Source organism: Zosterops lateralis (genome assembly GCF_965231275.1).
Source record: "Zosterops lateralis genome assembly, chromosome: 6".
In the NCBI taxonomy this organism is placed as follows: domain Eukaryota; kingdom Metazoa; phylum Chordata; class Aves; order Passeriformes; family Zosteropidae; genus Zosterops; species Zosterops lateralis.
In genome coordinates, this window is record NC_139761.1 from 35,263,707 (window position 1) to 35,290,613 (window position 26,907).

At 37.8% G+C, this 26,907-nt stretch overlaps 1 protein-coding gene across 5 annotated transcripts in view; it reads left to right on the forward strand.

The window, feature by feature from the left end:
* Positions 1 to 26,907, forward strand: part of SIPA1L1 (signal induced proliferation associated 1 like 1) — a 201,548-nt gene that overhangs the window by 142,083 nt on the left and 32,558 nt on the right. For all 5 annotated transcript variants that reach the window (XR_014590388.1, XM_083863666.1, XM_083863667.1 and 2 more), the window contains 6 exons: positions 2,140 to 2,314; positions 11,454 to 11,557; positions 12,507 to 12,664; positions 16,239 to 16,815; positions 17,903 to 18,177; positions 21,715 to 21,990. Coding sequence is in view for 4 of the 5 variants with exons in the window: in XM_083863666.1 (XP_083719792.1) it covers positions 2,140 to 2,314; positions 11,454 to 11,557; positions 12,507 to 12,664; positions 16,239 to 16,815; positions 17,903 to 18,177; positions 21,715 to 21,990 (1,565 nt within the window). In the remaining variant the exon portion in view is untranslated. The remainder of the gene's footprint in view (positions 1 to 2,139; positions 2,315 to 11,453; positions 11,558 to 12,506; positions 12,665 to 16,238; positions 16,816 to 17,902; positions 18,178 to 21,714; positions 21,991 to 26,907) is intronic.

Here is a 26,907-nt window from a genome sequence, read left to right on the forward strand (position 1 = left end):
CATGAGAATAATTATTTTTGTCCTAACTTCTTTTAGTGAAATTACTTGAAGCTATTGTAGTTAGCAGTACAATCAAGGTGTTGTGGTTCCATAAAGCACTTGCATCCCTCCTGTTTCTGTGGGACTGGAGAAGGCACATCTGAGCAGCAGATGCCTGAATGGTCCAAGACAGGACTTGCTACTGGTATTATGGAAAGATGTTGGGGCAGGAATAGCAGCAGTGCCACCTCTCATCCTGCTTCCTCACGCCCCTCCTGTCTCCTCCCTCACCACATTGTCATCAGGAGGCACTGGAACAGATGGCCAAGCTGGGCATGTCCCATCCCTGAAAGTGTTAAAAGCCAGGTTGAATGTGGATTTGAGCAACCTGGTCTAGTAGAAAGTGTCCCTGCTGCTCACATCAGGACTTTAGGAACTAGATGATCCTTAATGTGCTTCCAACCCAAACCATTTCATGATTTTTGTGCTGTACTTGAGTTTTGTCATGAAAAATTTGGACATGTTTAGAAGATGCAAGTCAGTGTGTCAGAGGATAAAATAAGGCATATTCTGTCGTGGGGAAAAAAGATGCAGCCTAGAACCATGACATATTATGTATGACTTCTTCAGCAGGAGAAAAAAAGCCAAGTTATCTTTACTCTTCTTTTCCCCTTGTTTTTCTTCTGCTGCTAATACTTTATCCCCATCATTGTTCATCCTTGGTAGCAAAGGAAGAAGGCAGTATAGTAGCAATTTCCAGAGTTTTTAAATTTTAAAATTTACTTTCTTTAGAGACAGAGTAGGACCACTTCTGAGGGCTTTAAATTATCCCACCATAAATATAATAGGTTAAAATTAGTGAATTTCAGTTTTGTTATGTGTCCACATCATTCTAGCAAGTTCAAAATCCTTTGCCTCGTGGCTTGGGATAGAATCTTCTGAGAGCAAATTACAGTATATTCAAATAACTTTGTTTCCAATGCCCTTGCAAATAATTGTTTTCACTTTCCACTAATCAGTAGCCCAAACTTGTGAATCTCATGCCAGTTGCGATGGATTTTCTTACGATTTCATTCTGGCATATGTGGTTGGTGTTTATTTGAATTAGAGCCTCTGCAAAAATTCATGTATGAGAGGAAAGATTATTTACTGGGCAATAAGGATGCATTTCTACCAGATGAATTATGTGTATAAACTCCAAGACTCTCTCTTGTTTTTCTTCAATCAGAGTTCTTGCCTGTGAAATTGGCTTTGGAGACAGCAGTTGAATGGCTCTGGATGCTGTGTTCTTCCCTTCTGTAGCTTGTCTATCTGTAGTCCAAATGTAAATGATGCCAGTGTACTCTTTTTTTTGTCTGTGTATCAATTTGGAATTGGTAGAAACACAGCTTGTGAAGTATTGTTTGCTTTGAATAATCACAGTTATGGTTGGGTAAAAAATGACTTTATTTACATCTTCAGCTTCTGCTGTATTAGGAACATCAATTACCAAATTAGAGGGAAAATAGAAATAAAAAGCACAAGTGTATTTGAAGATCTATGGTAGTAAATAGAACCTTCAAGGTATGATTGACATTTTTCAGTTTAACTGCTTTTTTTGTTACTATCATCATATTTAAGTCAGGGAGGACCAGCTGAATGTAGTGGAGTCTTTCATCATTGCTAACAGATGAATGTGCACAAGTGAATAATTCTTATCTTCTCTTTCAAATGAGAGAGAGTTCATTTTGTCACTTCTTCAAGAAACAAGCACATGATGTGCCCTACCCTTCTGAATGAAAGGCTTAGCATAGGATGGCAGTCATGGTACCAGCCCAAGTGAGAGCCAAGTTCCTGGCATTACTCACCCAGCACTTCCCATGTGGCTCAGTGTTAGACATTCAAGCTATGGTGTCCTCCTGGAAATAAGCAACATTCATGTTTGAGTCACTTTGGACAGCATTTTGATGTCTTCAGATTAAATCTGCTGTCATTAAGGCAGTTACAATAGAAAACCATGAGAGTATTTGGAACTAGACTAACTTTTGAAATTAGACTGAATATTAGGTATTTTTTAATTTGTGAATTATGTGTTTATGAAAATGTGCGAAATGAATTCAGCGCGCGTGTTGCTTCATCACTTGGTATATACATAAAATTTTAATCTTTTTCCTTTTGCAGTTAAGTTACCAACTTAAAGTGGGTATCATGTACTGCAAAGCTGGGCAAAGCACAGAAGAGGAAATGTATAATAATGAATCAGCAGGTCCAGCCTTTGAGGAGTTTCTTCAGCTCTTGGGAGAGCGAGTTCGACTCAAGGGATTTGACAAGTACCGAGCTCAGCTGGATACAAAAAGTAAGACTTTTTCTTTATTTTTTTCCCCTCTTAAGTGAACAAAATGCTTGATATGGTTGCTAACTGCCTTTTTGAGGAGAATTCCTAAAAATAACATCTTTGCCGTAGGAAGGAAGTTGCTCAATATAAATGAAAGCAGAGCATGTGTGTAATTTATCTGTACTCATGCAGTCTCTCAACTCTGATAATAATTGGATTTTTTTACTGATTTGGTATGAAATTATCAATAAAGCTACAACAAGCAACCAGTAATTATGGAACAATTATTGGTATTGCAAATCCGTCATCAGTGTATTGTCTTAAGGCTAATCAATACAGCTGGTATGTCTTTTTTTTTTTAATGATGTACTTATAGACTGTCTCCAAAATGTTTCATGAACACAGTTGTGTTACTCCACCTTGAAAATTTGATATACTGCTTTTCTGATGTCTGTTGCAAGCAGTTATTCTTCTAGGCAGTTTTGTCTTAGTCATCCTGTCAAATGTATTCCTCCCTCTGTGCTTTTTCTTTTTTTGAGTTATGGAAATTAAACTGGATTTGGCAGCTATGTTATCAGCTCTAACTGTAAAACATACTGCAACAAAATGCAGTGGTAGTATGATCCTGGGTGGCCATAACTATAAAAGAAGCTCCCTGCATTTGGAATCAGTCATGTGGAATACCTGTTTATCAGCTAGCAATGCTGTATTCAGTTTGTAGATCTGTTTAAATTACTTGGGGAAATTCTGTCTTGTATTCTTTTTCTTTGAGTACTGGAGCTAACCAGTTCCTATGGAGATCTTTTGCTGTTTTGCTCACTTGTAGCAAAGGAAATGAAATACGGAGTTTGATTCATGAAAGCGGAAAAACATTAATCAGCTTTAGTGCAGAGAAGCTGTGGTCTTGTGATGGGTCTCCTGGCTCAAATAGAGTACCTTGCTGTGCTTTAATGCTCCATCATTCTATATTCTCTCCTTAGCTCCTACTGCAATTGTGTTGCCATCTCCTCAGGCAATTCTTGACCCGTGTTTTGGTTTAGGTTTGCTTGTCTGAGTCATGGCACCATTTATGTGGAAGTTTTACATTTGCCGAATTTGTTTGCTAATTGAGAAAGGATTTTGGGAGAAAAAGGCAAAAGCAGTCTCAACTTAGAAGCAAAACCAGATAGATTTTATTAACATACACTAAGAGGAGAAAAATAAGAAAAGACAAAACAACCCCAACGCAAATTAATTTCTAAAACCAACCCTCTCACTGCAAACTGTTCATTTTCTACAAACAATGTAAAGAGGCAAAACTCTGAACTCCAGGTCAGTACCACTTATAAAACAGTCTTTTATTCAGTCTTTGAGAGAGAGAAGTCACTCCTGTGGTTTGGTAACTTTCACACAAAAGCAGCCCACCCAGAGAATCTGCATTTGTGGACCTTCCCATATCACGCAGCCTTTCCCTTGACTACCTATGGGCCATGGATTTCACAAATTGGGGTAGTACTTTTTAAAAATGAGCTGTTTCAAAAAAAACAATAGATCTTTTTCAACTCAGGGAACAGAGATGGTCTTCTCACTTCTTCACTGGCAGAGGGCTTCTTCTCATCTGTTCAACCTCTCATGGAGGCACAAAAATATTCACTCAATTCATCACAGATACCTTTGCTCAAATCCAAAAATCATCTCCCCAATTTATATTGTCCGCGATTTAAAATATTATCTTGTTACCAAAATCCACAGGAGATTTTCAGCCCAGAACCAAGGCAACTTGTCATTTTTATTACTTAAAAAAAATGTCACTCATCTTTTACTGACTTGGAGATCTCCATATTGTCCCTCCACATGTCTCCAAGTAGGCCTTTTCTCTCATCTCCGAGAAGAGGTAGAGTTTAAAGTCTCAATCTGTGTCAGGAAGGAGGTAAGCTTGCCCAGGCCGGCATGATGGATACCTTGTCTTCCCTCCCTCGATCTGATGGTGGCAGCCGCTGGCAGCTGCTCTGTAAGGCCCAGCATAGAGTGGGGATCCCACCCTTCTCCCGGGCCAGGGGTGCCGGTGTTGGGGTGCAGATCTCTCTCTGGTCAGCCCGGTGTTAGGCTGGACCACCTGCTAGCTCAGATACGCCACAACAGAATCAATGTGTGAGTTCTTGGCTCTGCAGCACCTCGACTTTCGCTGTCATGGCCGTGATATAGATGAAAAAGGGGACTCTCGGAGGCTCAGGGAACAAAGGTTTTATTCAGGGATCACAGGGGAAGCCCCTGACCCCCAGGCCCGGTGCCTCAGGAGAGAACGCGAACCTGGGCTGCAAGGGGTTTTTGTCCAGGGCAAGTTCAAGAGGTTTATACAAGTTGTAAACCAATAAAACAAAGCAAAGTAATAAATGCCAACTAAATTACCTAAACACTGACAAATCTGAGGTAAATTGGGGAGTGGTCTCTAGGGAATCTACCAACTGCTGGCCAAATCGTCTCTGAAGGTTCTGGACCTTGGAGATAAGAGTTCAGTGATGGACAGAGGGAGAAAGGATACATAAAAAAGATGGGCCGGGGAAAAGGACCAATGGGAAGGAGTCTCTGGGCAGAGACCAAAGTTGTCATAGAAACTCTTATCAACTTATGATAAGAAAAGAATTCCAGGACAGGGGGCTTACCTAGGGTAGCTAAAAACTACACTAAAGTTACAATTAAAACTATACTATACTCATAGCTAAAACCTATAAAATAATTTCTGCATTCCCACATGCCGGCAGCCGGGGAGGCCAGGGCATGGTCCTGCCACGACCAGCCCTGATCCTCTGATCCTCGCCGCGGCCCCGGACACGCCGAGCTGCAGACTTGACTCCCCTCCGGGCAGCAGCTCCCGGAGCCCCGGCTGGGTCCAGGCTCCCCTCAGCTGCCCACGTGTTACTGCTCGTTGGGCAGGGGGAAAGGGGAAGTCTCCAACCCAGCTTCGGCTTTTATATGGGTATTACCAAAAGTCGCCTTCTGTTTTCCGAATGGTTAGAACTGCATGTGAAATCTAAAACCTGCCGCCTCATAGGTCCCTGTCCTTTCCATAGAATTCCAAGGTCCTAGCAGAGAGATACTATTTCAACCCATGACAACCAGTCTGATCATCAATCCTCAGAGGGTTCTAAAGCCTCCTTTGGTTTTAAACCTTAATTAGTACCGATTTTGCACATATTTAACATTGAACTTGCTTTTTTTAAATTTGCAATACTTATATTCCCTTTGTTGTAGTTCCTCCCTGGAGGGCATTTCATAGACACATAAAATGATTTGGGTTGGAAGGGATCTTATTTCAACCCCCCAGCCATGGGCAGGACCACCTTCCACTAGAGCAGGTTGCTGAAAGATCCATCCAACCTGGCTCCAAACACTTCCAGCTTCTCTGGGCAACCTGTTCCAGTGCCTCACAGTAAAGAATTTCTTCCCAATTTCTAATATAAACCTGCCCTTCTTCAGTTTAAAATCATTCCCCCTTGTCCTATTGCTACATGCCCTTGGGAAAAACCCTTCACCAGCTGTCTTGTAGGAAATACGTATAATTCTCAAGGTGAGTTTTCCTTTTGAACAGCTCTGAACTGTCATTTTATTGGTTATAAAGATAAGCTAGGTCAAAATCAAATGGATATGGAAAACAGAGAAAACATTTATTTAGCTTCTGGTTTTATGTTGTGACTGTTACTTTCAGTCATTAAAGCAAGATGCTCTCTTCCCTTTCTTCTGGGTTAGTTAAGGTGTGGAAAAAAAGGCAAAATAACCCATATTTTGGTGTCAGTCCACACACACTGTTTTCTAGTATGTGTAAATGCTGTATGATTGAGTTGATTCATCTGCTCAAATATACCCAAGAAAGCTGTAAATGTCTTCTAAATACTTGTTCTGCATTTTCTTCTGAACAGGAGAACATTTTCTAGACATGTTTTGAATTTCTTTTTGTTACTTCTGACTCAAAGAAAGAATTTTGTCAGGCTCTGAGTTAATGTACTGCAGTCTAGCACCTGTTGAATGGAACCTTTAAGTTGGCTGAATCTCTTCTGGTTTTGAGAGTTATCTTCTTGTAATGAAGGTTCTCATCCATCTTGAGAGCTGTCATATCTTTTTCACATTGCCCAGTAGACCCACTCAGCTCCATTCAGTATCTAAAACCAGAAAAAGTCTTCATGTGAACACTTGAGTATGGTCCTAGAGGACAGGAAATCCTCTAAGTGGAAACTGCTGCTTTCATGAAGGAATTTCCTACATTATCTTTCAGCCTCACATATGTGAAACCTCATCAGCCAGAACTGCTTGGGAACTCTTAAGTTGTCTGAAATCTTTTGGGTTAGATTGCCTGCAGGATTACTGAAAAAACACACAACTATCTGTAAGCATGCATGAGTTCTTAATGAGTAGGTTTAGACAGAGCAAATGTGAACAATGGCAGCAAACATTTCTAACTGATCTTGATGGTGGTATGTTCTCCTTTTTGCCAGTGTGCAAAGCACAGATGGAAATGCTGGAAGAGATTATGTTTGGGTGCACAGCACTTAGCTCTTTGGATAGCTGCATTTGGAAACACTTAAAGCATATTGTACACAGGAAATGGGGAAAAAAGCCACTTTGTGGTAGGGGAAGACCAGAGATGGTCACAAGAGCTACACCTCAGGTGTGGGGAATATGTGAAAAGCAGAATACAGCCAGGCAATACATTTTTCGATAGCTGCCCTAAGTAATCAGTTGGTCTTTTTGTCTTGGCCTTAACACAGAGACCTGCAAAGGAGGGGGTTGTGGTTTTCTACTGTGACTTATGTTTATAGGTTTTGTTGAAACACCTAGGAAGTGAGCTTCTCCATCTTCCAGCTCTGTGCTCTTCTGTTGCTGGAGAGCCCTGTCTTGAAATAGTTCTTGCAGTCTCACTACTCAGGAAATTCTCCTGCGCAAGAATTCTGTCCAGTGGAAGCACAATTGATTGCAAAGATGTGCTTAAAAACAAATGTCTGTTCATTGACTTGTCAGAAAGGTCAGATCTAGTAGACTGCTTTGCCAGTTTCTGTACCTTTGACAATACTTTCCAAGCTGTGGAAAGCACTTGCATGATGTAAGATGTGGATTTTTCTCTGTGTGGAGATGAGCCCATTTGTTTATGTACTCTGGAAATATTCAAAATATTTTTAATTTATGCAAGTTTAAAAAAGTAAAGTTGCTCTAGCAAAAGGCAGTTTCAGAACAGTTATTTTTAGAAACTTTTAGAGTTGGGGTCCTAATTAGTAAGCGTCTATAACGGAGCTAATTCTTTAAAAGGAGGAATCTCATTTGAAAGCCTATTTAAGTTTTGGATCCTTCAAGGGCTTTAGTTTTGGATCTCTGCCAGTACCACTGTGAAAAAGAGATGCTACTCTTCAAGTTTTGTTTGTTTATTTCTAGAATTACCAGAGGGGAAACAGTCTATCTATCTCCTGGCAGCCTGCAGACTTTGGATAGGAAATAGAGCTTGAAAATGTCACCTTTTTCACAGTGACTAGGAAGCTTATGGGCATCACTTTAAAGTAATAAACATCACACAGTGATCTTTCAAATTATAGCTTCAGTTATTTTACTTTATTTTCCAGTGGTAATGCATGCTTTATTTCCCTCCCCCTCACTTAGTCTTACTTCTCAATATTTTAAATTGGTAAGTGGGATCACCTTGATAATGCTAGGCCTGGTAACAAGGATTGTGTGTCCAACAGAGTGGTAGTGTGGTTCATGTGGGAAATAAGGGAAGGTGATTAATATGAGTGGGGAATTTTATGATTTATCAATTTGGTAAGATTATAAACTAAGCTAATAATTTTAGGTTTCTGTATTAGATGTTTATATACTGCATGACTTTCTGATTAAGGCATAGGAATAGAAAACCATAAGCTATTAAGTAAATAATAAAATCTAGGGAGTTAATGGACTTTGAGTTGACATTTCATTTAGGGGTTGTCAAGAAACGCCAGTGTTTGTAATGGAATAATATAGATTACCTTCTTAACTTGCAATATATAACATCTTTCCAACCTTGTGGAAACAATGATAAAGATTTACTCTTGGGTCTGAGACTTTTGTTGGGAGACCAGCAAATCATAAGATGTTAAGCTGCTTAAGAAGCAGAAATAGGAATGGAGGAAAGTCCATCTGCATTTCTCTGTGTTTGTGTTACACATATACTTTTGTATGGTACAAAATGAAAGATCCTGTCCTCATTTCTGTTTAAAAACAACTTGGGTATCATGTACTTGGTGTAATCCTTGTGTATGACAGAAGAGCTGTGTTGACAGCTGCTGACAAAGCAAAGGTAGAGAGGAACAACATTAAGCTCTGAAAATATTTGTTCTTATGCTTTTTATTGTGAACCTTACTGCAGTTGTCCTGCCTTATCGGTGTAACTTTTCATTCTCCTACAATTCCTTGGAATGTTTTTCTTTGAAACAGGGAGTCAGGTTTTCTACTCATAAGGATTTGTATAGAGTTTTCTAGCACAGAGTTTAACCTGCTGTAGAAGCAGGGTGACAAAGTCCCGTGGATTCAGTCAGCAGTATGCTGGTGGTATCACCCACAGTTTTGAGCACTATTGGTGTTAGAAAAAAGACACTTCAAATGTGAATCTGTTAATCCTTGTGAATATAGCTGAGAATCATTGGAAGGACGGAAGACTAAGGTGGATTTTTAGAGATGATTAATGATGGAAGGGAAAAAGGATTAGCTGCTCAGCTAAGCAGCCAGATTCAGTAATGGGACAAGGCTGGGAAAGCATCATGAATAGCTATGCCATAAACTGTTGGCCAAAAGGGGATGTCTTCAGTGTAAAAAGGTGCTAATGAATTTGAAGATCCCTCAGGCCTCTATTAAATAGAAGGAAATTGAAGTAGATTGCAGTGCTGGCTTGCAGTTTTGACCTTGAAATGATGGATGTTATTCCAGTGCACAGTCTTGGATTTTATTGCAATAGCTATGATTTGATTTAAAGCAAACACCTGCAATTCTGGAGGTGTACTTCAGGAAAAGTATTCTGGACTTCAAAAAAGCTGAATGGTGAGAGAGATGCACAGTCTATTGTGCATATGGATTTCTGTTGGTAGTTGCATTTGAATAGGAGAGATTTAAACTGTAAAGTGCTTGGAAATAATTGAAATTATTAAATGTGTCACTTGGATTGTAGCTTGATTATTTAGTTTGCAGAATCAGTGCTGTTCTCAGGAAACATTTTTCTGCCTAAAATAAAATCCTGCCAGGAAAGTTGAAAGTTTTGCTTAAATATGTAGATGTTCTAGAATATTTTTTGTCAGAATTGCTTTGTTTTATTCCCCCAATACCTTTTGAGCCCCATCCCCTCTCTTGGGGCCTGCCTTTCCCTGTCTCACTTCCCTATCTTTTTGCACCTGCTCCTCCCCCTTTCCAATTATTTGTAATATTTTTGTATGCTCTGTTTCAAAAAGGTGGTGTACAAATGAGTGTATCTATATTTCAACAGATAAAGCTGTTATGAAGTTACATCGATGTTTATGTGACTTTTGGGTGTATCTGCCTCCTTGGGTGTGCACTGCAGTGATCAGGCAGAGGACAGAGGCTGCTGTGATCCCCTTTCAGCTGTGTTGCTGTTCTAATCAGCATTAAAAAGAAAATAATTAGCATATTTAATATTAATATTAAATTATTAAAATTGAGATTTAGATTGTAAGAATGTTTTCTTTCTAATTCCCTTTTCATTATAGATAGGTGATTTGGAAGCACAAAATCTCTGTGCTTACAATGTAGAAAACTTCCCATTTCATTTTACAGATCATTTTGTGTTTCATTTACAGTAAAGCTACCTCTGTTTTATTATTCTGAATCTGACAGGGAACAAACTTCTCAAAGTTTATACTCAAAATCTGGGTTAATAAACTGTATATTTATATTACTGTAAGTCCATTACAAATCTCAAATCTGTTATCTTCTTAGTAACGGGATCTCTCTGCTAATGAAAATGGCAAGATTTAGTTTTTAACAGCTTTTAAAAACACATTGTTATAAATAGCTGGGATTACATAATTTAGTAGCATGTTTATATAACTTCAAATAGCCAGAATGCTTTTTTCCATATATAAAGCTAGTTATTTTTCAAATTATGTTTAAAAGCAGCCTTTTTTCATTGTGGACATAAGTTGTATTTTTAATAGAATATACTCACTATTTTATCTCTAAATGTGTTATGTTTAAATTAATGGAACATTTTTCAAGGTCAGTTTTTAGAATGAAATAAAGTGAAAACAGGTTCACAATTTGTAATCAAGTGTTGTTTTCAACCAACACTTTGTAAACTGAGCAATATCCCCCTCTTTTTTTTTTTTCTTCTAAACTTCATAATCCTAGTTTTTATAATTTTCTCTTTACATGGAAGTCTCTCCACCCACATTTAATTATTTCCGTGGCCTGTTTTTGGATCCTTTCTCTTTCTTCTGTAACTTTTAAAATAGGGTGGCCAGAACTCAAAACAGGTGAGATTACTTTAGGTTAATATATCAGCATCATGATGTCATTTTTGTGGGTTTTTTCTATCATCAGTTATAAACACGTTGGCATCCTGTTTGGGGTTTTGACTGTTCCTGTCCATAAAGAAGTTCCTCTAGTGAAGGTGCTACCTGATTTCATTACAGTTAATTTGTTACAAGTCCATTACAACATCAGGACAATAAGTCCTGATGTTTATGCTTAAGAGAACTCATCCTGTTCTTACTGTAGGTTATAGGTCCTTTGCTGCTTAATTATGCATGAGATCATGGTATTAATTTTCAGTATCTGTCTGCATTCCTTTCTGAAGTTTTTTTTACATTCCTTACAGCTCAGTTTCATTCCAAGGTATTGGGTGGTGCCTGAAAACTATCTCAGACTTTGTTGTCACTTTTCACACTTAGGTCTTCTTCAGGGTCTTCTGGTATCAATTCCCTATTCCTAACAAGTTTTTGTCTGGGAAAAGTATGCAAAAGTGCACAGGCTGTTTTTATGTGACACTTGCTTTGGCAGGTGAATAAACTCTGAATAAGTTCTTACTTGCTGATATTTCAGCTAGGATTGAGGATTAATAAAAATTCTTATTTTGCTGGGTTTTTTTTAAATAATAATGAAACTTCATTTTTAAACTTTTTTTAAGTAATACTTTTGTTGTCTTTAACTGCAGCTGATTCAACAGGTACTCACTCTCTGTACACAACATACAAGGACTATGAAATCATGTTCCATGTTTCTACTATGTTGCCATATACTCCAAACAACAAGCAACAGGTAAGACAGGCTCAGAAGCAGAGTATTTATGACAACTTTTACTTGTTACTTGTGAAGAAAAACACTTAAGAAATCAAAAATGAAGGTCACTGTCTCTGTGTCAGGGAGATGACCGAAGCAGATGATTGCAGGTACATCACAGATTTTTCTCCATTGGATAGTTTTCTATTTAATTGTGCATTACTTTGATGTAAAGAGTATGCAATAATGTCAGTAGTGCACGTCAGAAAGACCACAGTGTACCTGATGATTTTAAATAATTTTAAACCTTCTACAACTAATTCAACTGCCCTTTAAGGTTTGCATTCATTAAGTTGTAATATACACAGAGGTAAGGGGTGGGTGGTCCCATTTTTTTCTAGAAATGGTGCTTTGTACCTCTGCAAATAAAATAGAGATTTTTGTTTTACAGTAAAAGATAACATATTTTTTTTTAGTTTGCTTTTGTACACTAAATCTTCTACAGCTTTGTAGCTCATCTTCTCTTGTAGTGTAGTCTTGTGTTTACTGAAAGAAGCCTTCCAGGAAATTATTTATAATGTGTCCTAAGGACGATGACAACTTATTTTCAACTTCAAGTAGAGCCTACCACTGGCTTGTAAAAATGTGTGGAATGGGGGATGTTTTCCTGCTTCTATGTATCACTGATTACTCTTGACACTCACAGGATTTGTTTTTCCGCCTTTGTTTAGCTTAAAATTTTCCCTGATAAGTTCACTCTCTGTGCTACATATAGAAATGAAGTTGTTATGAAAAGGACCATGCCTCAAATTTATTAGGTGAACAGCTAATTCTGGTACTTGTTATATAACCCTCAATTGTTTCAGTTTTCAGCTTGAAGTATCACTTTGGGATAGAAAATGAGCGATAGTAATTTATAATAAGAGAGATAAATAATTGGAAATTTGTGAGAAGTCTGTTTTAACCCTTTTTTTTTCCCTCATTAAAGCTTCTGAGAAAACGACATATTGGGAATGATATTGTGACAATAGTTTTCCAGGAGCCTGGAGCACAACCCTTCAGCCCAAAGAACATTCGATCTCATTTCCAGCACGTCTTTGTCATTGTGAGGGTGCACGGTCCCTGCACTGACAGCGTTTGTTACAGGTACCTATTGCTGCAGTCACTGATCACATGCAATTTGAGTGCAAAGCCAGCTATCAGTCTTCTCCTAAATTCTCAGTAGGGAAATGTCATGAAAAATGAGGGTCAAGGAGGTTTTGAGTCATGTGAATTTAGTGCTTTTTCACGGGGTAAACAGACACACAATATGTAGATGAAACAAGCCCAGTGAGGAAACTGCTGCTGTCAGGTGTGAGTACACACACACCCACATGTGCACATACATGTGCTTATCAGGCACTTGGAAATTATTTTAGAATTCCCTTTTCACTTCCTTTTTATTCTCTTCATTAAGAGTATGCTGGAAGAATATTTTTGCATGGAAAGAAATAGAACAAAGAAAAAAAACACTTCCACTTTTTGCTTTGATAATTTGGTCATCTGAGCTTATGTTCCATTTTTTAAATGAAGACAGTTAAAAAGTGTGACTTAGTCTTTCAGGAGAAAGCTAAGCTCTCTGAAATATCTTCATTTCTTATCTCATTTCAATCCAAGAAAGAAATGACAGAAAATTATGCTGCAAAAACGAAGTCTTAATGTGAACTTAAAGTCAATATGATTAAAATAGAAAATGGTAATTGATTGTAACGCGTGATAAAGAATTGCAAGATGATATTCCTATTAGAATAATTTTTAAACCGAATTGCAAGTATATAGAAATTATGTTTTTGAGTTAAACTTCTTTTTACTATCAGTGAAAGTTCTTACTTTTATTATATACTGAACTATTAAAGTATTTTAATTTTTAAATGTTGACTGATCTCAGAAAACTTCTGTAAAGCATTTTCATTTAAAATATGAAATGTCAAAGCAGTGGATTTAGAGCAAGGTAGCCTTAGAATTAACTTGTTTTTCCTGAAATAGAAATATTCACTTAAGTATTTTATTAAGGCAAATGCTTATGTAGAGGAGAATCTATGGCTGCTGTGTATGAGTTGGTGTATTCGTTACTTTTTGAGTGCATACAGATGACTTAAAGGCTTTTCTCTCCTTGAGACTTTTTGGTAAAGTTCACAGAGCATTTCTGAAATTGATGCTGAACTTTGTACATGTATTAACTCTCCTAGACTAAGAATGTTCATGTTAATACTCTTTCAGGCAGCTTGTTGAAAAATTCAACTGTTGCATAATTTACATGAACACGGCTTGTTCTTAAATTCTTAGATGTATGTTTTAGCTTGTACCCTGTACATAAAATTATTTTGCAGCAAAGGGAGCCTAGGATATGCATCCACAAGGACTGCAGATGCATCTTCCACTTGAATTGCATATTACAACATAGATCTGCTTTTGTCTGTGACTTTAAGTAATATGACTGCATGTATTTTCTTCCTTTTAAAAGGCATGGGAAAGATTGATACTTGCTAAACTGTTATAAAATAACTACCTGAGGGTTCTATTTTTGACCTTCAGACTCCTGAATCACCTCATTTTTCAAGTGTTTACAGCTACAAGGGCTGGAACCTTATTGGTGACTAATTGTAATTTTGGCTTTAGTGATGGTACAGCCTAAACTTCAAGGGGAGGTGAAACAGGTATGAAAAACAGTCAGTGTTTATTTTGATACATAAGACCACCAGAACATTGTATGTTTTCTATATTGTCTTTAAGATAGAAATACTTTTTTTTTCCTGTCCTCTCAGGGCAAACACTTGATCTAAATTTGTAGAATTCTATTATGAAAAGTTTTTGTAGGAAACTTTTCAAAGTAAGTTTGACCTCTTTTTCACTGAATTATTTGGAACAGTTTCATGGATTCATAATTCTAGACAAAACAGGAAACCATATAGCATAAAAATGTACTGGAATTTATATTTAAAAACTACATAAAAGGAATAAAATCAAGTACTGTCTTGGCCAGTGATTCTCTCTCCCAACTAAGATAAACAGTATTTCAAAAGTCTGGCATCTCTGAGCATTGCTCACTCTTTAAAACTTCTCTAGCATGTGTTAAAGATTGAATTCTTATCCCTCTGATTCCTGACACTGAAAACTGAACCAAACAAAATCTTACTTGGAGTTTCTGGTAGATTTTCATTGCATCCAGTAATTGTGTTTAAAGCTTAGGCTTCCATTTCTTAATAACAGACCCTTCAGGACCACTAAAGATGAGTCAGATAGTTGCTTCATGAGCACCCCCTGTTGCATACTTTGAGATATGCTGGCATACATGTGGAGGAAATATGACAGTAATGACATCTTTCAATATCACTTGCCAGAAAATATAATAATTTAAAAAAAAAAAAAGGAAAAAAAAAAACCCCAAGCAATTGAGAACAGCAAAAGCAAAACAAACAAAACACCCTACCACTGAAAACCAGAAGATACGGTTATAGATTGGGTGACTTAGTTTTTACTTTCGATGTTTCTGTATGTCCCCTCAAAAGATTTACTCCGAAATCTTAGTTACTGGTTTTTTGGGGGGAATTTTTGTGATTATGTTTAAGAATTCAGATAAAATCAAAATGTGAAAATAGTACCAGCCAGCGTTCTAAGTGAAACACCACGTACTTTTCTAATGTTATCAAGTTTTATCCTATTCTTCTTTATTTCCATTACCATGGTATCTTGGCCAAAGTTAGTTAATGCTTTTTCAGATCTAATTACAGATATGTGGGAAATCTTGTTTGAACTGTTGGAACATTTCTTGTCACAAAACTGTCAAAGTAGTGTTCCAGTCTCTTAGGATAGTTTGCCAAGTGAATGATACTGGATTGGAATGTCAAATCTTCAGTGGTTCCAAACAATTCTCATCTGATTTATATCAAAATAACAATTGAGAATAGCTAAGTTGTTCCCTTGTTGCCTAAAGCAATATTACTGTCAGTCCATCGCTTGGTACTGGAATTAAAAGGAGGAGTTGAAAAAGAACATATCTCTGTCTACTGTGTATTTCTGAACTTCTCAGAAGCTTCTTATTTCTGGTATTTTTGGAGTCATCTTCTATCACTGGCATATACTATCAGCTAGTGAGGTTTTCAGTCCAGAAATGTAAAACAGTAATGTGATGTATATATATGAATGTGTATATATATATATGCATTCAGTCACCAGATGATTTTCTCAGTGGAACTGGCCTTGTGAGATGACTTCATTGCCTTTGTTTTTAATGTGTTCATTTGATCTATATTTCTAGTGTTGATCATAGACTTGGCACTGTTTTCAGATGAGCCTTTCAGCATTAAGTAACTACATTCTAAGTAGTCTTTCTAATACTGTGAGTTAGAAATTTTCTTTTTATACTAAAACCAAGCAAAATTCAGAACTGCCTTACATGAGTGATTACTTATTTAAAAAAACCCTACGGTTTTGTACTTGCTCTTTTTGAGCTTGTGGTACTGGGAATAACTCAAAAATGCCTATATGCAAAAAAGTGGACTTCTGTTTATACACTAAAGGGGGCATAACCTCCACACTGGCAACCTTAATATGTAAATTTAGGCATATTTTTGAGAAAAGAGAAGAAAAAGAGAGGGAATGTATTGTCTGTAAGCAAAAACTGCTGATTTTGTCTAGAGTGAAACTCTCTGTTTCTTCCTTGTTCTTTTATTTTATTTAGTGTTGCTGTGACAAGATCCAGAGACGTACCATCCTTTGGCCCACCTATTCCAAAAGGAGTCACATTTCCTAAATCAAATGTGTTCAGGGACTTCTTACTAGCCAAAGTCATTAATGCAGAGAATGCTGCTCATAAATCAGAAAAGTTCCGCGCGATGGCCACCAGGACCCGGCAAGAGTACTTGAAAGACTTGGCCGAGAAGAATGTCACCAACACACCCATTGACCCTTCCGGCAAGTTCCCCTTCATCTCACTCGCTTCAAAAAAGAAGGAGAAGTCCAAACCTTATCCAGGAGCAGAGATCTATAGTTCTGGTGCTATTGTCTGGAGTGTCCATGCAAAAGACTACAGCAAGGGTATGGAAATAGACTGTCTCCTAGGCATCTCTAATGAGTTTGTAGTCCTCATTGAACAGGACACAAAAAGTGTGGTGTTCAATTGCTCCTGTCGAGATGTGATAGGATGGACTTCAACAGACACAAATATCAAAATATTCTATGAGAGAGGTGAATGTGTTTCTTTGGAGAGCTTCATCAGCAACATTGATGACATCAAAGAGATCGTCAAAAGGCTGGAGGTTAGAATGTGTTCTCTTGCTTGGTTCCCCTTCTTTGTTTTCTCCTCTCACCCCTTGGCCAAGTAAAGCTTCAATTTAAATAATGCCTGGGATTCTGAAAACTATTTTAATTGTTTGCAGTGAAATTTATAAGGACTTCCCTGCTTCTGTTTCTCAAAACTGGATATTTGTTTCACTTTTATCAGATATCAACTAGTCTTAGCTGCCTGTGTTTGTGTATTAATATATTAAGAAGACTGGGTCCTTCAGATGCATAAGTTGCTCCTACACAAGTGCAGAAGTGTCGCATTATTTCTTCTCCTTGTTTTCCTTTCCTTTCTCTGTTTCACAGGCTTGCTGTGTCTTGTTTCAAATGAATCTGCAATATCTTTCAGACTAACTTATTATGTTGCCAGCAGGGTGCCATCCCAATCCCCACTGCAACCTTGAGATATTCTCTGAATGCATGTGATAAACTAAAAATGCAATGAATCATGGTGTCTCCCTATAAAACATCTGCCCATGTTCATTTTATATCCAATTAAGTTATGAAAGAATGTGCTACATTTCACTCTCTTCCCTGTAATTTCACAACTGTAGTTGTATAACAACCAGAAGAAAAGGAAACCTAAGCCCTGGTAAATTGCTCTTGATGATGTTCATGCTCATGGTATATGGAAGAGTTGGCATAGTCCCCAGTTTACTGTGTTGATTAGCTGCATGCCACCACATTTTGACTGAAAAGTCATTTTGCCGTTTCCTGAGAGCCAGAAATGGGGCATGTTTTTTGGTTACTGAAGTGTAAAAGACAGAGATGCTTGTGTAACTCTGTTTTCTGTTGTGTGCTGCTATGTATCTTCTAAAATTCCTGTGGTTGCAGTAAAAATTCCAAGGCAGAACTTAAGTAACCAGATTGTACTGAAAATATTAGCTTGCGTAACAAGACTCATTTCAGCTGATTACCTACCTAGGACTGCAGTATATATCCCTTGATCATGTCCCACCATGATCCTTGGGAGCTGGTTATTCAAAACTGAAGCACCTAAACCTCTGTTAGCCCAGGGAGGTGCCTGAATGCATTAAATTCTATCTCCATTTCAATTCCCAGCTTGTGACCAAGGGCTGTGAAACAGTGGAGATGACTCTGCGCAGGAATGGCCTGGGCCAGCTGGGTTTCCACGTGAACTACGAGGGCATCGTGGCGGACGTGGAGCCCTACGGCTACGCCTGGCAGGCGGGGCTGCGCCAGGGCAGCCGCCTGGTGGAGATCTGCAAGGTGGCCGTGGCCACCCTGAGCCACGAGCAAATGATTGATCTGCTCAGGACATCAGTTACCGTGAAGGTCGTCATCGTCCCTCCCTATGAGGACTGCACACCACGCAGGTAGTTTTGCAGTAGCTGTGTTTGCTCTGAAGTTGTATCTTGTTTTGTGGGAAGAACCACCACAACAGAGTGTTAGCCTCCAAAAAAATATGGTATGATTGTAATACAGCATCCAGTATTTTAAGGCTGGAAGAGGAGGGCAGGAAAAACTGCCCATATTCAGTCTCCATGCCCCCCAAATATTCATTGAATACCAAAATGTAATAACATGCCTGAAGAAGTTCATGTAACCATGGAATTTCACATGGAAATCAAACACCTTTTTAGTCATGATTGTGTGTTTAGCATGCATCAAAATTGATTGTACATGTTCCTGTCTGCTTCCCCATTTGCTGGTAGTTTGTAATGCCTGTGGATATAATCCTTGAAAGGTAGGAATAGACTTACCTACTTCTATTTGCACAGTAAGGGTTTGTGAGGGTTTATCAAAGGTATGGATCTGGCCAGAGAAATTGCTGCAAATGGTAATTCTTTACTCCATAGGTCTTGTTGCATCTCTCTCACTTCTCATCTGTATTAAGCCTGAAGCGCATGTCAATTATATTGCTGCTTTTATTGTGTAAAACTGTTGTTTCATCAGAAATAAGCAGTAATGTGTGGTTTTTTTCTTTAACTGGACATTAAGTCCCTCCATTTTTCCTGCATTCCCACTAGAGCTTTTATAATTTTTATGAATTCTCAGCATTGTCTGTAGCCTTCAGCCACATCACTAAGTCTAATTGTGTATTCCTAACATCCTGTATTTGTATCCTAGAAATGCTGCTATATGATTAAAATGGAATGATGTTTAATAGAAAAAAATTGCCTGCAGGCTACCTGAAGGCTGCAGATAGGTTTGCCAAAAGCAAGTACAGTTACCAAAGTTCAAAGGGCTCCTTGGAGTGAGAGACCAAGTGACCATTTTTGCACTGCTCTTTTTTAATCAGTCTATGCCTTTGTATTGCCAAATATTTGTATACTTAAGGCTGGAGCTGAATTTTAACATATATTTATTATATTGATATGAAATTGTGTCTCTGAGAAAAGACCTGGTACTTGTATAAAAGAAAAATCCACGTTTGTTTTTTTTTACTGTAAGCAATATAAACTCCTTTTGTAAATGCTAGCAAAAGAGGAGCAAAGAGAAAAGGAGTTTTATTTGTCCTTTAGTTGTCAGTGGAAAATTGAATACATGTCAGGGATTAAAATGAGCAGTGGCATAAGGTCACTCATGAGATATTTGGAAAGCTTTTGTGCAGTATTTAGCAGCCTGAGCAAATGGAAAGTTCAGCTGCAATCATCATGAAAGGATTAGAGCAGAAAAATCAGTGTGGAAAGCACAGATCCTATTATTTCTGAACTAAATTAAGTACAGCCAAAACAGGCTTACTTTTAGTGTATCCAAACCCATAATAGTAAGAAAAATGACTGCACTTTTTGAAATACCCTATTCAGTTTTGTTGTTGCCATCTAGTGAGCAAATGTTCATGGTGGGTTATTGCAAGTTATAAAATTCCATAAAGCAACTTTTGATCCCTCCATTTGCTCTATCCAAAATCATAAAAGTTCAAGAACTGTATCTTGAATTTGTAGCTATCCTACCTATACTACTAGAGACTTCAGTTAAGTATTTGCACAAAGCAGTTTCTCTTTGGGCAATCATTTTTCTGCAATTTGGAGTTCTTTCTTTGAGTCCTCTGGAGGTCACTGAGTATTTCTGCAGTAACTTCTGCAGACCATAACTAAAATGAAGATGCCTTCTGCATGGAATACTACATTCATATGAGAAGCAGTCCCTATGCTAATAAGTGTTTGGCATGAAGTTGGAGGAAGATCAGAGGTGCAGTTAGACAAGCTCACTTGGCAACAGGCACACGTACAAGGTCAGTAGGAGACACAAAAAACATATCCAAATACCCCAATTCACATTCTCGTGCTCTGTGCAGAGGCAGGCCTTGTTATGGTCAAGTCTCTATTAAAACATTGCCACTGAACTCATTTAGTGGACTGATTGCTGGCCTTGAAGCTAAGGACACAGCATTAAGAGAAAATTGTGCATTCCTGCTTGTTAAACTGTAAGTACATTGCAGCGGGGGGGAAGAGAAACCCAAACTAAGTACATAAGTACTAGGGAAAGAATAGCAGAGACATGAAAGATGAAGAGAAAAGAGAAAATGAAGGATATCAATATTGTAGTTGTTGTGTGTGACCTTATCTGCTGATCATCCCTGTCTGCTGGGCAGTGGGTCTCGTCAGAGTGGCCTGGGAGACTTTCAGGGGGAGCTGACCTACATGTGCTTCAGAAGCACACCTCATGCCTTTCAACTGATAATTCAATTTAGACATCAAGGCTAGAGGGTAGACCAGTGTAAAACCACAAAATGAGTATATTGTGGGCAGCAAGACCTCAGCAATAATTGCTTCACTTTGTCTGTTCCTATTAGACTGCGCAACTTGCTGATGTCAGCATGGCCAGATAACAAGTTCTGTCTTGTTTTTTGTTTTTGCAGGGAAGAGATACTAGTATTTCTCACACCTAATGGTGTAATTGCTTAGAGGAAGAGCCATGGGTTCAAAATTTTCTACTGTTTTTTTTTATTTTTCTTTGCATTAGTGAGTGATGTACGTAGATAAAATAATCATGAATAAAAAATACACAATTAGTATTCACTCAGAGATATATACATTTGTTAAGAGAAATACCAAAATTGTCCTTACTGAAGCAGATCACCACATCTTTTTCCAAGTGCCTCATTTCAGAAGTTTGCCCTGCTTTTTTGTAGGCTGTATTAGCTTATGTCCTATTCCAATCAGATTTTTATGCTGTACTATTCCTCAGGAAGCGATGGGCATCTTCGGGGTTTTGCATCTACAGTTTCTAGCAAGTGTTTTCATAATATGCAAATTTATCAGCTGAGGTGCTCCAAAGCCAAAAGTGTTTGAAAATTATGTATAGTGCCTTATTTCATGTGACTCTTGTCTTTTAATGTCTGTGTATCAGAAAGGTGTGTCTCAAAAGGAAAAAGTATTTCAGGTCTTATTTGTCTGGGTGCAGATAAGTTTTAAAGCCCATGATTTGTTCAAGAAGAGGAGATACCCTTCTAATGTATCTTTTTAGCTTTTCTAGCCCAGTAGTCAGATGAAGAGTATCAACATGACCAGCTGGAATGTTGGAATGGATGGCTATAAACTCCTCTGGGGGGATAGATAAGGACAGGTATTGGGTTAGGCAATGTCTGATTTTTTATTGCCTAGGTGGTTCAGTGATGAAGACAACATGGTTGTTAATGGGTGAGAATCAGAGGCAAGGCCAACAAGGCAGATTCCATGGTAGTCTGTTGTTGATCAGTCACCAGGATAAAGAGTCAGACTCTCACCATCACTAGTCCTTTTTCTTGTGTGAGCCTTCTAAAATTTGTTAAATAACTATTTCTTAAAAGGAAAATACCATACTTTCATAGAATTGATTCTGCGTGTCTTCATGTTTCTCTTCTTATGAACAGGACATTTTTAAATTATTATTTTTCATAGCTGCATATTAAATTTCTTCATTTCCAGGAGTTCTTCAGAAAACTACCGTATGCCAGTGATGGAGTACAAAGTAAATGAAGGAATGCCGTATGAATTCAAATTTCCCTTCAGAAACAATAATAAATGGCAGCGAAATGCGAGCAAAGGACAGGGACCTCATGTGGCTCAGGTACCATCCCAAATCCAAAGTCCAGTACCATCTAGGATTAGCTCTGGAAAAGGAGAAGGAAAAATGCCACCCCCAGAACGAGCCAACATTCCCCGAAGCATCTCCAGTGATGGGCGCCCGTTGGAGAGCCGGAGGTACGCGTCTTCTTCACAAATGGCTTTTTATTGCTGCTCTGAATCTTGCCTGGAAAAATTCACAAGAGTTTTATCTAAGTATCTGAAGACTGCTTTTAATCTTGGTTTTAATTAGTCAAAAGACAGCATGACTATGAGTGAAACAATAGTCAAAAGGAAATACCTTTCCTGGCACGATTAACCACAAAAGGAAGCATGCTGGGATGTTTCCCTGTGTTGGATGGTATTCTGAAATTCCTGTATTGTTATTCAAGTTTTAAATGAGTTACAGTCAGAGTTTTAGAGCTAAGTGTTCATGAACTTCTGCATTTTGAGAAAGTAAATCAAAAATTTATCTTGTTCATAGGCTTGGTGGAATCACCTAAAGCACTCAAGGCCGAAATAGCATCTGTCAGAATTTTTAGCAGGAGAATTCTGACTAGTACAGAAAGCAAATTTATCTGACTGGGGAGCGTTCAGACATTTCAGGCTAGAGGAGAAATTGTTCTAAGTTTGGATTTCTCCAGGGTGGTTTGGGATTTGTTGTTGTTTTTGGAGTTCTTTAAACAAGAAAGTGATTATAAGGATAAATGTATCAGGTCCATCATGACACAGTATTTTCATTCTTTCTGATAGCATTCAGATGAACTGTTACTGTTTCGATTATCTATACAAATCTGTCTCTGCATTTGCAATGAGATCTGAGGAAGGAAACAAGTTAAATGTATTTCTTATTTTGGACAATTCCTTAGGGGGAAAAAATTAGATAGGTTCTGATGATCTTTGTGGATGAAAAATATAAAGCAGTTGTAATTAGATGCATATTGTAGAAAATGTGAAAGAGAGTTCTAATGAAACATCTTAAAATCTTTTTCACATCCTGAAGAACTGGGGATGGAAAATCATATTCAGAGGTGGTACAGCCAAGACCAAGAAACTACCAAGGTGAAATTGAAACCTCTGTGTTGGATACCTTGTTAGGAAACTGCAGTGGTTGCTAAGGACTTAATATTCTTACTTTATTTTTGTTAACTATATACTTAAAAAGCTCCCATCTGTGGGAGTTGGAAAAAACCCTGCAACACTGAAGGCTCTAATAGTTTCACAGACAACCTGACTGGATTGCCCATTATAAAAGGTTGCAGAAGCCACTGAAATTGTGGACTTGATTCTTGAATGATTTATTTGGACCAACATAAAAACTGCATGTCTACAGGCTATAGCTCCCTGTTAGAGCTGAAGACAGACAGATGCTGAACTGGAAGGAACAGCAGCTGAGCTGGTGGCATTTTTTGCTCTCTCCAGTGCTGAACAATCTCCTTATGTAGTTCCAGAAGGCATAATAATACCTGGGAAGAGCTTAAGGCAGTGACAGACTATCAGATTCCATTGAGTTGCTGGTTTTTCCAGACGCTTCCATCTTGTCATGGTATTAACCAGAGAGTCTGGGAGCAGTCTTGAGTTGGCTTGTGTCAAAGAGAGAGCCTTTGGCTGCCCTGAGAGAAGGGCTGTTGACAACTGTGTGTTCCTTGTGCATAAAATGTACGTGGGAAACATCACACACCTAAGGCATTCAAGATTTATCCAGTCTCCTAGAGGAGGTTATGGCCTGATAAATGTTTGCAAAGTGAAAATTACATTTTCTTAGTCAGTATTTGTTTTCAAAGAGTGAAACTTAGACTTTTCATTTCCTTCATTTTCAGGGCATGTAGCTGTTGTTTTAGGGTTTTTTTCCTCTAGGCATTCTTTTAAGTATTTTTTTATTATTATTATTCAAAAAGGATTCTATTTGATCTTTCATCCTTAAACGTATATAATCAAAGTAGCTTTTAAATTTCACTGGGAATTTTTCTGGATGCTTGAAAAATGTCTTCTCTCATCTTTCTGGTCTGCTAAATATGTTAGTCTTGGGTGAATCAAGTTTAAATATATCATCACTTGCATAAGGTTAATGTCTTAGTTAAAGTGAAGAAATACATTTTTGTCATTTTAAAGAAATACAGGAGGAGGAAAAACCTCAACAATAAGGTCACTGAAAGACTCATTTGTCTTTTCTCTACATGATAAAAGAGCTTTGCTTTTCAGGAAGCTCAGATACTTCTTATTGTGTAAAGTCTTAAAATCAACAAAGTTGGGTTTTTCATAGCCTTCTTAACTCCTGCCTCATTTAGGTTTTCACCACTACTTTTCATATTTACCTTAAAGAACACTGAGGAGGAGGTGCTGAAATCCGTGCATGTATCTGGTGCAGGCAGCAGTGACGGTGCTCTGCTGTGCTTTGCTTCCTTTAGTCCATTTAAATATGTTAGAAATAAATAAAATCTGCATTACCAGTCTTGAGAACAGGAGGATTTCACTTCATATTCTTCATATTGTCTCCTCCTAGAGACCTCTGTTGTAGGTGAGAGAGTACATTGCTAGACAATCTCTTATTCTGAGAAGGCAGACAAATTCCCAGTCCTGTGTCTAATCAGCAAAATACTTAAATTTGACTTATTTGGATTGTCTTCATATATACAACTTACTAGTTTATTTTCCCTGATCTTCACAGTGCCTGGATCTTTGAATGTAGTCCTTATTGATATGAGTGGGTATTTGTAGGCAGGAAAAATAACCCAGAACTTTATACATCTTTAAATAAATCTCTAATGTTACTGCAACATTAAGACTAAAAATCTAATATAAATTCATCAAATCCCAAGTTATCTCACAATTTTAATTAATCCATGTGGGATACTATATAGCCTATAATCCGTAATTAGTATCAGAAGGATGTGTTAAGGAAAAAAACAATAAACTACATATGCGTGAAGTAAACCAGAGCTAATGTTATTGGAGAACATGTAATTATAGGGATGGATTTTTTTATTTATTTCCCCCTCTCTTCACAGTTTTCAGGTTTTTTGTACACCTGGTTTCCACACTATCAAGAAACAATGTACAAGGAAAAGAGAGGAGATCATGGCAGATAATAATCTGTTCTTAATTAATTTATCATAAACTGGGACCAGTTTTAACTAAAACTTGATTTGACAGACATTTGAAAAAGTGTAGAAATCAGTGATCAAAGCATCATGAAGACTCAAGTCTGGACTTAAGCACTTCAGTCTGCAGCTGAGTACTGTTGGATGAAAGCTCAAGGCTCTTAATCAGAAAATTTCTGAGCACAGTCAATATTTTAAACCAAGTGGAAAGCTGAATTACGGCATGACTGTGGTCACATGCTGACAGAAAAATTCCACAGTATGGAAGTATTAGAACAATATCATTGATTGGGTTTATGTCATATTGAGGATTTTGAAGCACAGTCTTGCCCTGAGACTCCATGCTTATTTGAATGATGTCCATGTAGTCAGTGATAGTAATTATGGCAGTTGTAATTTATAGGTTAATTCCTGCAGGAGGATTCTATTTTAAACTGTTCTCATATTACCTAAAAATCCTAATCTGCTGCAGTTTATCTTGGATCAGTGACATTTTTCTGAATTCAAACAGTTGTCTGTGCTCACCTTGCCACCTGTCAAGTCAGCATTGTAGTACACACAGTGCCTACCTCATGGGATTTGGAGATTTCTTATTTAAATGTTCTCGTAACATTCTTCAAATTAGAACATGTACTAGCATGAGATTATATTCCACACACTTCCTATCAGCTCTGGGACCTAGAGCTGGATGTAACAGTGGAAAAATTATATGTTTGTTCGTCTGCCTGGCTGTGTGGCCAAACTCTTGTGATGTAAAATCATATGAGAAGAGCCATGCTGTGTCATGTCAAGATGTGGTCTTTCTTGTTTGACAAGGGCCATCAGTGGGGACCAGGAGAAAGCCTAAGAAATGTATACAAGTGCAAAGGAAGACTCTCTACAAGGTCTGTCAGTCCCCTGGCTGTCTGCTGTGTAAGGTTGCCTGTGGGTGCATCTGTAGTGCTGTGGCTGGTATCTCTTCATTCAGGTTCCTGCTAATTGGTCTCTTGGTAGTTGTAGACCTCCTACTTGTCGTTTTGTTATGAGGGATAGTGAGTCATCACTGTTTGCTTGGTCCAGTGTAATTCATGTTTGGATGAAGTGAAGCAGAGAGGATAAGTTTCTCTATAATCCCTGGAGCCACAGAGCTTTTTCAATGTGTCTTCATACACAAACTCTTCAATACTTCTGGTGTTCCACTGCCTGCCTCTTTATCTTTTCTGGTTACAATATGAGTTTTCTGAAAGATGATGATCAAATTGAAAACCAAAAACTTGAGAAGGTACAACATAACAGTGTAATTGCATTTTCTGTTTTATTTACTATCCCCTTCCTCAAAATTGCTGGCTTTTTTTTTTACTTTTTGAATGGAATGGATTGGTTTCCTTTAAACATGAGAGCATTTGAGACTGTTTGCAGGGAATTGTTGTGGCTTGCAGTATTATTAGGATTGTAAAACTCAAACACATGGAAGGTAAGCATGCCAGAATTAAGATTTGCTGTGCTGTTTTTTTTCAGAACTCACGTTATTATGTATTCAGATGCTTCTTTTGATTAAATTACAAGAATTTCTTTTGATAGAGGACATCTGCCTCATTCAATTCACACAGTGGATGCAGCTCATTAAAGAAGAGCTATTTAATTTTTTTCCCCTCTTCATTACTCTGTCCCTTATATACTGGATGACATTCAAATCCTGTTGTAAAGATGCCATTACTAATTCCCTTCTAAGCTTTACAGTGGTGCCCATTACTACAGTTTCTAAATGCTTCATGAGTATTAATTAAACTTACTTTTCAAAATTCTTGTGTGAGAAGAGATGTCTTTGGCTCTCTTCAGATTAAGAACAAAGGTAGAGAGATAAATCATGTTCTAATCATTTGTTCTGCTTATTTTGGCCATCTCATATTTGGAAGTGTGCCCAGCATTGTTAATATTTTATATATTCAAATTATAGCCTCAGTTGACTTCAGCT